This window comes from Stegostoma tigrinum, chromosome 5 (assembly GCF_030684315.1).
Source record: "Stegostoma tigrinum isolate sSteTig4 chromosome 5, sSteTig4.hap1, whole genome shotgun sequence".
Classification (NCBI taxonomy): Eukaryota; Metazoa; Chordata; class Chondrichthyes; order Orectolobiformes; family Stegostomatidae; genus Stegostoma; species Stegostoma tigrinum.
Genome location: NC_081358.1, coordinates 37,287,517 through 37,299,744, shown reverse-complemented (window position 1 = coordinate 37,299,744; position 12,228 = coordinate 37,287,517). Strand labels below are relative to the sequence as shown.

Sequence of the window (12,228 nt, the reverse complement as noted above, 5' to 3'; positions counted from 1 at the left end):
ATTACACAGGAAATGGAATTTAAAAAGAAGACAGTTTTTGTGCAGTTGTATGGAATGTTGTTGAGACCATTTCTGGTGTGTTGTGTACAAATTTAGATTCCTTTTTTATGAAACAAAAACCTGCTTAGGAAGCAGATCAAAGAGGGTTTGCTTGACTCATCGAAAGAAAGCAGAGTTAATGTTTCAGGTCCAGTAACTCCTCTTCAGAACTGAGAAATGTTAACTCTGCTTCCTCTCCACAAATGTTGCTAGACCTGCTGTGGTTTTCCAGCAATTTTAGGTTTTGTTTTTAATTTACAGCATCAGCAGTTTTAAAAGTTTTTCTTTTCATTTGATGCACTCCTGGAGGGAAGGGCTTACAATATGAAGAAAGGTTGACCAGGTTGGCCGTATATCCTTCAGAGTTTAGAAGAATAAGAGGTGACCTTATTGAATCATTGAAGTTCTTAGGGGCTTGGTGTAATGGATGCCCAGTGCCTACATTCCCTCCATTTTCTTCCTGCCACTGTGCAGATCCACCAAATTGCAGCTGCATAGCTTAGAGAGAACACTGCTCAGTGCATGTTTTCTTTTATGGATGAGACTACAACTAGGAACAGATTTTAAGGATTGGAGGCCTTCCTTTAGGATATAGGAGACTCCTTTTTTTCCTCTGACAGTTTTAAATGTGTGCAAGTTACTTCCCCGAAAAATTGTGGAGGCTGGGTTGTTGATTTGAGTCGAGAATTATCATGTCAGCCATTATCTCTTTGAATAGCAGAGCAGACATATTGGGCCAAATGGCCTAGTTCTGCACTAAAGTTTTATGACCACGTCAAATTTATTCAAGGCTGAGTTAGAATTGTGGTGGACAAGGAATCTCATTATGGTACAGATAGCAAGTGAAGCTGAGATGATAACCAGATTACCTGTGATCTTATTCAATGATAGAATATACTTGAAAGGACAAGTAGTCTGCTCCTGTTTCCTGTATTCCAATGGAACAATTGTGAGAACCTTTTCTGTGATTCTGTACCCATCCATGGATCTAGGTTGAAAGTGGCATTCCACGTATCCGCATTGGATGTGGCCTGTAGGAGGTTTGCCCTTCCTGCCTAGTTTTGTTCCATGTTCTTGTCCATACTCAGGTCAGCCTGGAGAAGATAGCTCCTGGTAGAAATGGCATCACAGGAATTGGAGGTGAAGTAGAATGTTAATATGATTTGACTTCTGTACTGTAATTTGTGCCCTTTAAAAAAGTTGGAGTGGGGTGTGTGTAATTCTAATTATCCAATAAGCAAAGGGAATTATAGAGAACTCAGGTTTCTGCTTTGCATATTTCTCAGGTTGACAAGAATTTGTTAATTTAGATCAATCAGGAATCAGCTGCTTCACCAATTAGCTCTCCAGGAAATTAAAAATCCAAAGCAGAGTTTTCTCTGTTTCCTGTGTCATTGGAGGAGAATGATGGAGGTGACAGTAGTGTGGGATTGAGAGAGAGCTTTTTTAAAAAAAAAGTTGTAGTTTTGTCTTTTTGTTAGGAATGTTGAGTTTTCTATAGGTGTTGTTAATAAACCTATTTAAGGATGTTATGACATATCTGGGGTACATGAGACTTGAACCTAGACTTTCTGGCTGTATTGAGTTTGCATGTTTATGAATGTGTTTGCATTTTCAGTTCTTCAGGACTTGTGTATCCATTTGAATATTTGTCTAGTTAGTGGATTTAACATGAGTATTAAGTCATAGTTACAAGTATATAAGGTTGTCCCAATGGATAAATGGCAGGTAGCTTGCTACTGCTCTGCCCTCCTATATTGCGTTGTTTTAATTAGATTAGATCAGCATAGCTGTGCATACTTAAGGTGATTATCTCAGCATTGATTTCTGTTCTCCTCTGCTTAGATTTATTTGGGCTTGGCTAATTTGCCTTTACATTTACAAGGATAAAGTGTACACTGAATGTCAGTTATGTAAATATTAACTCTGAGTCTTTAATGTGCACACTGTCAGTAGTTTGGAACCAATGCAGTGTTTTAGTCCATGTGGTTGACTGGTTTCACCAGCTACATTATCCAGGCAGCCCTGAATTTGGAGAATTCGTGTGGATTCTGTGACTGACTGGCTAAAAACACTTTGTTTTATTTTTATGGCTACAAAGCCACTTTGGACACACCCACCAGAGTGGAAGGAAAACCTTCTGTTGGAACCTGTGTTCTAGCTCTTTGGCCATGTTAAAAGTTGCTGTACCTGTTCAACCTGTATTCTATAATTGTAGAAACCCTCCTTGTTTTTGTTTTCTGTGAATTGAATTTTAAAGAGGTTCTTCATGTCAGCCTCCAGCTTCCACCCTCATCAGCCATCGATACTGCTTGTGATTCCAATTTTAATGGCATGTACAAAATATTACGCTGAGATTCAGTTGCAGTTCTGTGGAAGTATTGCTTTGTCAAACAGAGCCATGTTTCAGATTAGACATTAAGCTGAGGTTTCCTCCAATCCCTCGGGTTGATCTAAAATATTCCTTGGCACTGTTTTAAGTAATGGCAAGGGCATTCTCCCTGTTGTCTTGGTCAATGTTTATCCTGCAATCAGCATCGTTTAAAGAGAATGGTTATTAACACATTGGCATTTGAGGAGCTTACTGTGGTCAAATTGGTTGTTGCTTTAAAAAGTAACTACACTTGAATGCTTAATTGGTTGCATTGTCCATTGAGTTGTACTAAGGCCATGAAAAGCCTCTTTAAAAAAGCAACTTCTTGTATACATAATGTTTTTCTTTCTTTCAATTGCTAGCAATTGAGCAAAGAATGAAGATTGTCCTAAAGAATCCTACTAACAAAAGTCCTTCAGACCATAGTCATGTTGTAATGAACCAAAGCATTGGAGATCACAGTGAGCATTGTACTAAGTACTTAAACTGCCGATCAATTCCACAAGCACCTTTTAAAAGAAGAGCTCAGGTTAGAATTTTTAAGGAAAGATTACTTGTAAAATTTATTGTTTCTAGGTCATATTTGATAATATTTCCCCTTAAAAGAAGTGACCTCTAACAAATCAGTAAGGAGTTCACCAAAAACATCTTTGCCCAGAGAATAGTAAGGATGTGGAATTTTAGTCCGTGGAGTAGTTGAAATGTATATCTTGAAGAGAAAAACGGATAAGCACCTAATGCAGAAAGGAATAGAGGTCTGTGATGATGTGGGACAAAGAACAGGTTGGAGGAGGCTTATGTGTAGCATAAAGACTAGCCCAGACTAGTCTTGCCTCTCTGGATAAAGAGCTTTGTTCTGAATATCTTAACTGGATTTTAGAGGTTATATAGTTTATGAGCCCCAGCTTTAAACCCCTTTGTAAGTGGGAATATCTCTGTCATAATTAAAATAAGGCAGTAGTTACAAGTCCTCTTCCTGTTTTGGTGCTGTGTTTTGTGTCTGATTATATACCAAAGTTAGAAGTATGATGGTTCTGCAAAGACCATATTGGAGGAATGGTTGGTGCCATGCATGAGAATGGTGACCTCAGTGTGGATTGATTGATGCATTGAAGAGTTTACTCCAGCTCTTCCCCTGTATGCTTGAGCCTGTAGTAGTGGAGTCACCAATGGATTAACATTGCTCAGACTGCAAAGTGGATGGCCTGGGGAATATGCTTTGCGTGCGCTTAAACAAGAAGTTTGAGATGGTTAACTAAGTATTGTGGTGATACTGTTTTCCCCTTGGTTCAAAAAAGGCAAAGCTGTCTGCTTGATTCTCGCACATCCACAAACACTCAGTCCCTCCACTTAGAACACACTGCTGCTTAGTAGCAATCTACAAGATGCACTACATAAATTAACTCCGGCTCCTAAGACAGCACTAATTAACCCATGACCTCTATTACTACCAAGAAAGACAAAGGCAACAGATATCGCCATCATTACCACCTATAAGTTCACCTCCAACCCACTGACCATCCTGACTTAGAAATATATCTCCATTCCTTCAGTGTCACTGGGTCAAAATCCAGGAGTTTCCTCCCTCCCTAATTACATTGTGAGTGCACCTACACCAAAGGAACCATAGTGTTTCAAGAAGGAGGCTCACCACTATTGCCTCAAGGGCAACTGAGAAATGTGATAAATGCTCGCATAGCCAGTAAAACTCCCATCCCATGAGTAAATTGAAACAAACGTTATTCATACTGAACTGGGCATGCTTGTTGCAAATAATGTTTGGAAAGTCTTAGAGACTTAATCCACAATATAAAGATCAGTTGTGGTATAAAATGTCAAGCATTCAATAAACAGCTGTTGTCACTATTATCTTTTTCAGCAAAGTAGAACCGTTCGTGTGCAGCCGTGTGACAACATGATGCCTGAAGGGCTCAAACAGTCTTCAATACCTGACCTTTGCTGTCAGTGTAATGACATGTGCAATATGTCAGAGAAAGGTCCTAAATGCAAAAGGTGCCAAGTGAGGAAACATGAAAAAGATTATGGCTGTGGGGACAGTAAAGTGGCTGAGATGACAAAAAACAGCTGGAGGGGCACAGAGCTCGTTGCAACAATTGAACCTCTCCAAGTTAGCTTAAACAGAACTGGATGTAGCAAGATAAATCCTTCTGAAGATTTGTCAAAATTTGTTAAACCAAATCAAAACAAATCAGTAGGTATGGACTTTAAAACAGGATGTGCATTGCCCAGGAACAACGCAGAAATATTGCTGGAAACCAGACCATCAGAACTATCCAGAGTAATTCAGCAAGATGTACAGCATCTTATAGTTTTGAATAAAGCCCATTTGGGAGCTAATATTAGTGATTTTGGAAAGACCAGACCACCTAATGTTACAGAATCTTGTTCTGCAGTAGAATTTAAACCAGGGCATTTAGGATTATCCTGGCATCCCAAAGGTTTGGTTTGTCAAGATAACACAGTTTGGAGCAAAGTGGGGTTTACAGATGTAACGGGGGACAGTTTAGAAGTAGAAATACCAGAATTTCCTGATGTTAAAACCCAAGAACTAAATGCTGGCTTTGACCCGATTGACATTATTGTACCAGATGAGAAGGTACATCTTTCTGAAAGCTGTAAAAGAAAAACAAGTGAATGTGTGCATTGTGAGGTTTCTGTGACACAGTTTAGTTGTGCAAGAACAATGCCCATCATTCTGGAAACGTGTGCCCGAGCCAGACCATTCAAGAGAGCAAGACTGTGCCAAAAATATTGGTTTGATTCGCAATGGTGTTGCAAACAGGAAAATGCAGGCGAACTGCACAGAGGCACATCTGTACTTGAGCCAAAATCCGGAGCATTGTTATGTCAAGCATATTTGGAATCATATAGGAATATTTTAGATTTGTTGGAGAGGTTGTCCTTGGAGGTGCCTAACTTAAAGACAGTTAACAAAGATAATTTAAGAAATAAATCACTATTAGAAAATAATTGGAGTTGTATATCTTTTGCAAGTGACAAGGTAGCAAAAGTGCAGCCTTCAGTACATTTCTCAAAGCATCCAAACGTTGAATATGGTAGACAGTTAAAAGATGCATATTCCTGCAATAACTTTAAATTGCCTCCCTCTGCCAATGTACTAAATATCTCCAAAATGGAAAATGGTTTTTGTGTTGAAGAAAAGAAATGTCCAATCGGGCAAAATAAACTGAATTGCCCAAGCCCAGCTGCTCATTGCACTGAAGCACTGTCAGCCAAACCACCCACATTACATGTTCCTTTGTGTAATGATACAGGAGGAAAAGCAACTGTAGACTACCAAAGATCTGAGTATGTTCAGGATAAACTTACTCCAAAGATAGTGTACACAAAGGAAATGAACAATGGACTGTCAACAATGATCTCTGATCATCAGAATGAATCTTCAGATTTAAGATATGATCAAATAGATGAACGTAATGAACATACTAGAAGTGACGGGTTTCTTGATGGTTACTCTTTCGTTGTTGAAAATAAAGCAGACTTTCATTCTAAGACAGCAAAACTGCCTCTGTGGCCAGATGATGACTGCAGTCTTGAAAAATCTTCAAATTGTCTACCACAGAATGTTGAAAATATTTCTTTATTGGAAAACCAACACATGATTGCATCTCCAAAGGAACAATTTATTGCAGCGCAAATAATTACAGACAGTGAAGTCAAAGAAATACTATATAGGAACTCTGAAAAACAGTGTCATATACAGCGAGTACCTGATGTTATCAGAGCTTATGAAGAGGATGCGCTTGTGATCGATGTGATTCAAGATGACCCAGAGTTATTTGGCAGTCCCAGTAATACTGAGGTGGTGCAGAATGCTGAACCACTTGTGGCTCTGGAAGAAACTGCATGTAGGAAAGAGGAGTTAAACTCTGGAGATGGTTACTTTGGAAGTGAACTGAACAACAAACGGAGAGAGTCATATGATGAGATTTCCAGGTGGGTGTACGCTTCTCATTGTTTTTTAATAGTTTATCTAATAAAGATGTGCTTTTAATTTTTTTTGGAAGGAAGTTACAGAATATTTTCAAGTTAAGGTAAAATTGTATGGTTGATACAGCTATGAAAATCTCTTAAATAATTTAAATATACTAATGAGGAAAAATAGGGGCAGTGGTAGAGTAATGGTATTGTCACTGGACTAGTCATCCAGTGATCTGGACATATGCCAGCTGGTGGAATGTAAATTCAGTTTTTAAAAATGTAATTAAAAGCTGATGTTAGTAATAGCAACCTTAAAACAATCGTCTTAGAGAGGTACCTGATTTGCTAATGATCTTTTTATGGAACAAAATCTGCCCTGACCTGATCTGATCTACATGTGACTCCAGACTACAACAATGTGGTTGACTTTTAATGTTAAGAATGGGCAGCAAACACTGGCAGTGATGCTTTATGTACCATGAACAAAATTAAAATTCAATTGCAGTACCATAACACAAAAGAAGCAGTTGGTTTTTGCTAACATGTGAGTAGGGTCAACTGGATTACAACTGTCATGGTAAATGTCTTATGAGCCTGAAGAGTCGGAGCTGCATCATTGGGTTATTGCCAAGGAGTGGCACGTTGTGAGGAGAAAGTAGAGTTTCAGATAGAGTTGATAACAATTCCACTTCCAGAGCAGAGATAATGGGAACTGCAGATGCTGGAGAATCCAAGATAATAAAATGTGAGGCTAGATGAACACAGTAGGCCAAGCAGCATCTCAGGAACACAAAAGCTGACGTTTCGGGCAACGTCAGCTTTTGTGTTCCTGAGATGCTGCTTGGCCTGCTGTGTTCATCCAGCCTCACATTTTATTATCCACTTCCAGAGCAGTCAGTTTAGCCCTGGGAATGTGGAGATCAAATATTCTGCACTCAAGTGGAAGTTTTGGATCCGTTTTCTACTGAGCAAGCTTGACCAAAAAAAAATTTTGACAAGAGAACCTGATTGTGTCGTCTCTTTTGTTTCTTTGATAACAATATTATTATCTGTTAGTTTACCAAGCCACAGCTTTTATTTTCAAATAATGGGTGACTGGGAATGCCATGTTTTATTGATTATCCTATATGCTTAAGGAATTAGCAGACTGGCAATTTACAGCATTGAAGAGGTTATTTGGCCACTTGTGCTAGTGATGGCCCTTTGAAAGAAAAGTCATCTTTATTCCTATCCGTCTTTCTTTTGGTTTTTAACTGCCTCAAATTCAATTATTTGTGCAACTGCCTTCTTGAAAAATATTTGTGGAATCTGAATCCAGCATCTTTTTGGGTAGAATTAACCAGATCAAGAACAGCATCACTTAAAAATAATAAAAATGGAAGTAATTTAAACTTCATTTGCAGTCTTCAGACAATGGTGTCTTCTTGTATTTCAGTGATCAGCTTAAGTTTATAATGGCATCTAGCAATCTTCCTTGTAAGTACAGACCACTTTGCAGCTCTTTCTTTACAGTGAATGCTTCTCTTCCTGATGCTGAAATAGAGACTAATGACAGTGTTTAGAAACTGTTATGAAAATCTTTGCATTGTTTCTGTTCACAGCACGTTTCTTCATGTATCCAAAGATGATTCCCTTGGAAAGGTGCCAGACTCAACCAGTCTGCAACATAATGGCAAGTGTATTTTTCCGGATTAAATTTTTTCAGCACCACTTTATTTTTGCCAGTTACCTTTCAAATTGGAAGCCTTTGTAAATTGATCCATCTTCCAGCAGACTGTTTCAATTGACATCTGTACTGATTTATTCTCAATGTGTGCTCTGGCCAAATGGCTTCCTTCTGTGCCACAACAACTTTAATGTACCTGTTTCATCTGTTCCTCAGCCTTGCTTCCCCATTCTATAAGATCATGGTCAATGTTTGACCTCAACTCCATTTTCTTTTTTGATTCCTGAATTCTTTAATTTCCTTCAATTTCCTTTTAGAGTATATGCAAAAGAAGCAAGAATAAATTGGGGGAAAAAGTGTTTTCAATCTGCAGATAGTCAGGGTATGGAATGCACAGCTTGGAAGCGTGGTGAAGGCAGGTTTGATTGAGGCAGTCTAGTGGGTAATGCATGATTATTTGAATGAAAATAATTTACAAGGGTATGGGGAAAGGCAGAAAGCTGGTAAAAGGTAACGATCATTTAACAAGCTGGGGTAGGCACAATGGGGGTGAAATGGTTGCCTCCTGTGCTGCAGCACACTGATTCTGTGAAGTCCAAAAAACGGTCAAGAAGTGTTGAAAGAACTGCAGCTGCTGGAAATATGAAACAAAAACAGAAATTTCTGGAAAATCTTAGCAGGTCTGGCAGTGTGTTTGGTGGGAAGGAAGGAGTAACATTTCAGTGCAGTCTGGGAACCATTAACTCTGCTTTCTCTCCACAGACGTAGCCAGACCCGAGTTTTTCCAAAATCATTAGTAGTCTGTCTAGAACGTACTGAACAGCTGAGCGTCAGCTTTTCGGGGTTGTGAACTCCAAAGATTCTCAATCCTCTGAAGCAATTTGCCCTCACCTCAGTTCTACATGGCTGACCTTGTATCCTGAGATGAAGCCCTCTGACTCAAGGCCCTGCAGCTGTAGAAGCAGCCTTTTGGGTTGTAATGACTTATCACTGTACTGACAAATAGTGTAAACAAGTAGTTTTTAACGCTTGGATGAAAGTGTCCAAATTCAACTGCCTAACTGTTTGTCAGAAAGTTTGTATATAAAAGGAACAGATATTTCATGTAAAAATGAGGTACATTTTAAAGCAATGAAACAAGGTTTTACAGCAAAAGCTGGCACTGATTTGCCCGTTGTACCTGAGTCTTAGTAGTTCCTCAAATTTACCGTGTAAGCTATACTTAATTTCAGTAATGGATTATTTCTTTGCATTTTAGGATTGAATACGCAAAGGAAAACATCTGTGAATGAAGGGAATTATCTTGTTGAAGACACATTGACAGTGGTGAAAGAGGGAGAGGTTACTGATCCTGGATACAGTTCGTACCAGGTAGATTGATAGTTTTAATCTGTGCTTGAATGATTTATTTTAGATTTGCTTCATGCCATCTGCATTAGTAGATTTTTTTTAATACACCACTTTCACACTTCCTTTCGGTATCCTTTACCTTTTATCTCTCCACCTGCTGCTTCTTACTGCAGCAATGTTAGAAGACAGCAGTGTAAATCCTGAACTTTCTAATGCAGTAAGCTGTTCTTTCTTTCATGTCCTTTTACTTGGTCTGGTGAGCCTGAGGTTGACATTATATTTCAAAACAGATCCCTGGAGAGAACTCCAAATGCACTGACCTCCCACCTTAACACGTACAAGCAGAGTTTCTGCAGAGGAGAAAAGGCCTAAGCTGTTGATAGAGTTGATCATACATTTCATTAACCTGCCCATTGTGTGCCAGCATCATGACCTTAGTAAATGCTGATGTTGTGATGTCTGTAACATGTAGTTATTTTGATTGCTGAGACAGACCTGATATATTTGTAGTGGACCACAAAACATTCTGGCAGCTTCACCTATGTGGAACCAGTATGGTGCCAGTCACAGTCCATAGGATGTACGTGTTTCACTATGGATTGTACACAACATTGTAGCTGAACAAAAGCTGCAGATTGTCTCTTATTTTCAGGGTGCTCCGAATACTGGATTAGTTTCTGAGATGGTTGAACAACAGGATGACAGAGGGATTGAAATAAGGTTAGTGGATAGAATGATTACTTTCACATTTGTTGCAATTCCCCACCAGACTCTTAATTCTGTAAACTGCACAGCCCTTTTTTTATAGCAACATAGAAATGTGCAGTACCAGAGAAGAATATTGCAAAATTTCACACCAATACAAACTCACAGAAATACCATGTTACATTCATTCCCCTCAATTCTATAATGCTGCTTTGAATTTAGTAATGTGAATCTTGCATTCTCTTCTGGTCATCCATTTGTAACTCTTTTTCATGAAGTAATTATGTCTAAAACGCTGCCCTCATGCTAATTTTAAGATTTTTTCCCTCTTTGGAATCTGTGACTGTTGAACACATTGATATTAGCTTTATCTACAGTTTATAATTTTGAATATCTTTGTGTGATCCCAAAGACCATTTTCTCTCGTATAAACATTGCCAGCTTCTCACCTCTCCTCAGAGCAGGTGTTAAATCTTGTTAATTAGTTGCATTTCTCCTCATTGCGAACTCAGGTGACTGAAAATCTCTTAGAAACGACCAAAACGTCACTTTTCAGGCAGGTCAGTGCTGCACCAGCCCTCTTGTAAACTCTGTTTCTGTGATTTGAACAACCCACGTAATCTTTTATGCAAATTTTTTTTGTTTATTGAAGCAAGAGTAATGATCTGGAAGTAATGATCTACGTGAAGGAGTGGTGATAACAGATTCTCTACTTTCACATTCAAAAGGATTTGAAAATAACTAAGATGATAGAGCAGGGAAATGGTCTTTATTGAATCACACTTTCAAAGAACTGATATAAGACCTCAAGTGTGAATGATTCTCTGCTATCTTTCAACAGTTTGGATGGAATCAGTGAGCCATTTATGTGTTCCATGTCCCTCCATTTGTATTGTCTACAGAATACTCCCTACTCTTCCTTGTAAACTACCCGTTCCAATCTTTTTGTTTTGTTTTTCAGTTGTTGTTGTTAAATGGCCTAACTCTGCCATCCTTGGCTGCAGGTAGCACTTCAGAACCAAAAGTTGTGGCTTTAAGCTCTATCTCCAAAAGCTAAGTACTTAATCTAGCTTGAGATTCCAGTGTAGTGCTGAAGGAGTGCTAGACTGTTAAATGTACCATCTTTTGGATAAAATGTTAAATTAAACAAAAACAAATTGCTGAAGAAACTCAGCAGGTCTGGTAACATCACTGCAGGAACATGTGGCATTCTTTTAAAGAAAAACAGTGATGTTCTCCCAAGTATCCTGTTCAACTTGATTCCCTCAGCAAACATGAGTAAGATAATTTATCATTTCAGTTTGTGGGACTTTACAGTACACAAATGAACTGCTGCGGTTTCTACAGAATGCCAAGACCTCATTGTGCAATGTGGTCTTTTAGACTCGGTGCAACGATAATATCTGAAGTAAATGTCCAAAATGTTTTCATGTAATAGCTTTGTAACTTGCTATGCCCCTAAGAAAGGTTAACTTATTAGAAAACATTGATATTAATAACTCAATGCACACTTCTTTTGCAGTAGCTGCAGCTTTCAACAGCATTGTTCAGATGGACATTTATTGGAAAATCAGTATTCCCCCGAACAACCTTGTTCTGAACCTCCCATGCATAAATCAGCGTTGATAAATGGTATGCTGCAGGTTTGTAAATTGTGTATGGCAACAATTCAGAGTTGTCCTTGAAGCTTTTATATAAAATGTTTGATTGGCAATGATATGTCTTTTAAAGGTCGGAGAATTGGTGCTTATCAAAGCCCTCGTCAGTCCTTACTGAAATGATTTGGATTCTGACAAAATAAAGACTCATTAGATGAGGTATTAAATTATGAACGGAATGCTGGAAATACCTACCAGGTCAAACACCATCTATGAAGATGGAATTAAAACTGTCAAAATTGGCCTGAAGCATTAACATTTTGAATGAGTGATGACCATTTTTCTCTTCACATATATATTGTCAGACCTGCTGAGTATTTCCAGTGCTTTAAGATTCCCATTTGTGCTAAATTCTGCTTTTCTGCTAATTATTTGAGATGAAAATTTTAGTGTTTATCATCCAATTCTTATCTACTTGTGTAAAGTAGACTTGTACTTTTAAAAGACACATTAAATTTCAGAGAATGTGTTAA

General features: G+C 38.4%; 1 protein-coding gene across 1 annotated transcript in view; it reads left to right on the top strand.

Annotated features, from left to right (window-relative positions):
- topaz1 (testis and ovary specific TOPAZ 1) overlaps positions 1–12,228 on the top strand; it is a 60,229-nt gene that overhangs the window by 4,994 nt on the left and 43,007 nt on the right. Inside the window, exons 2-7 of the mRNA XM_059645931.1 lie at positions 2,776–2,942; positions 4,293–6,391; positions 7,978–8,048; positions 9,301–9,413; positions 10,045–10,112; positions 11,620–11,729. Coding sequence (XP_059501914.1) covers positions 2,790–2,942; positions 4,293–6,391; positions 7,978–8,048; positions 9,301–9,413; positions 10,045–10,112; positions 11,620–11,729 — 2,614 coding nt within the window. The 5' untranslated portion in view covers positions 2,776–2,789. The remainder of the gene's footprint in view (positions 1–2,775; positions 2,943–4,292; positions 6,392–7,977; positions 8,049–9,300; positions 9,414–10,044; positions 10,113–11,619; positions 11,730–12,228) is intronic.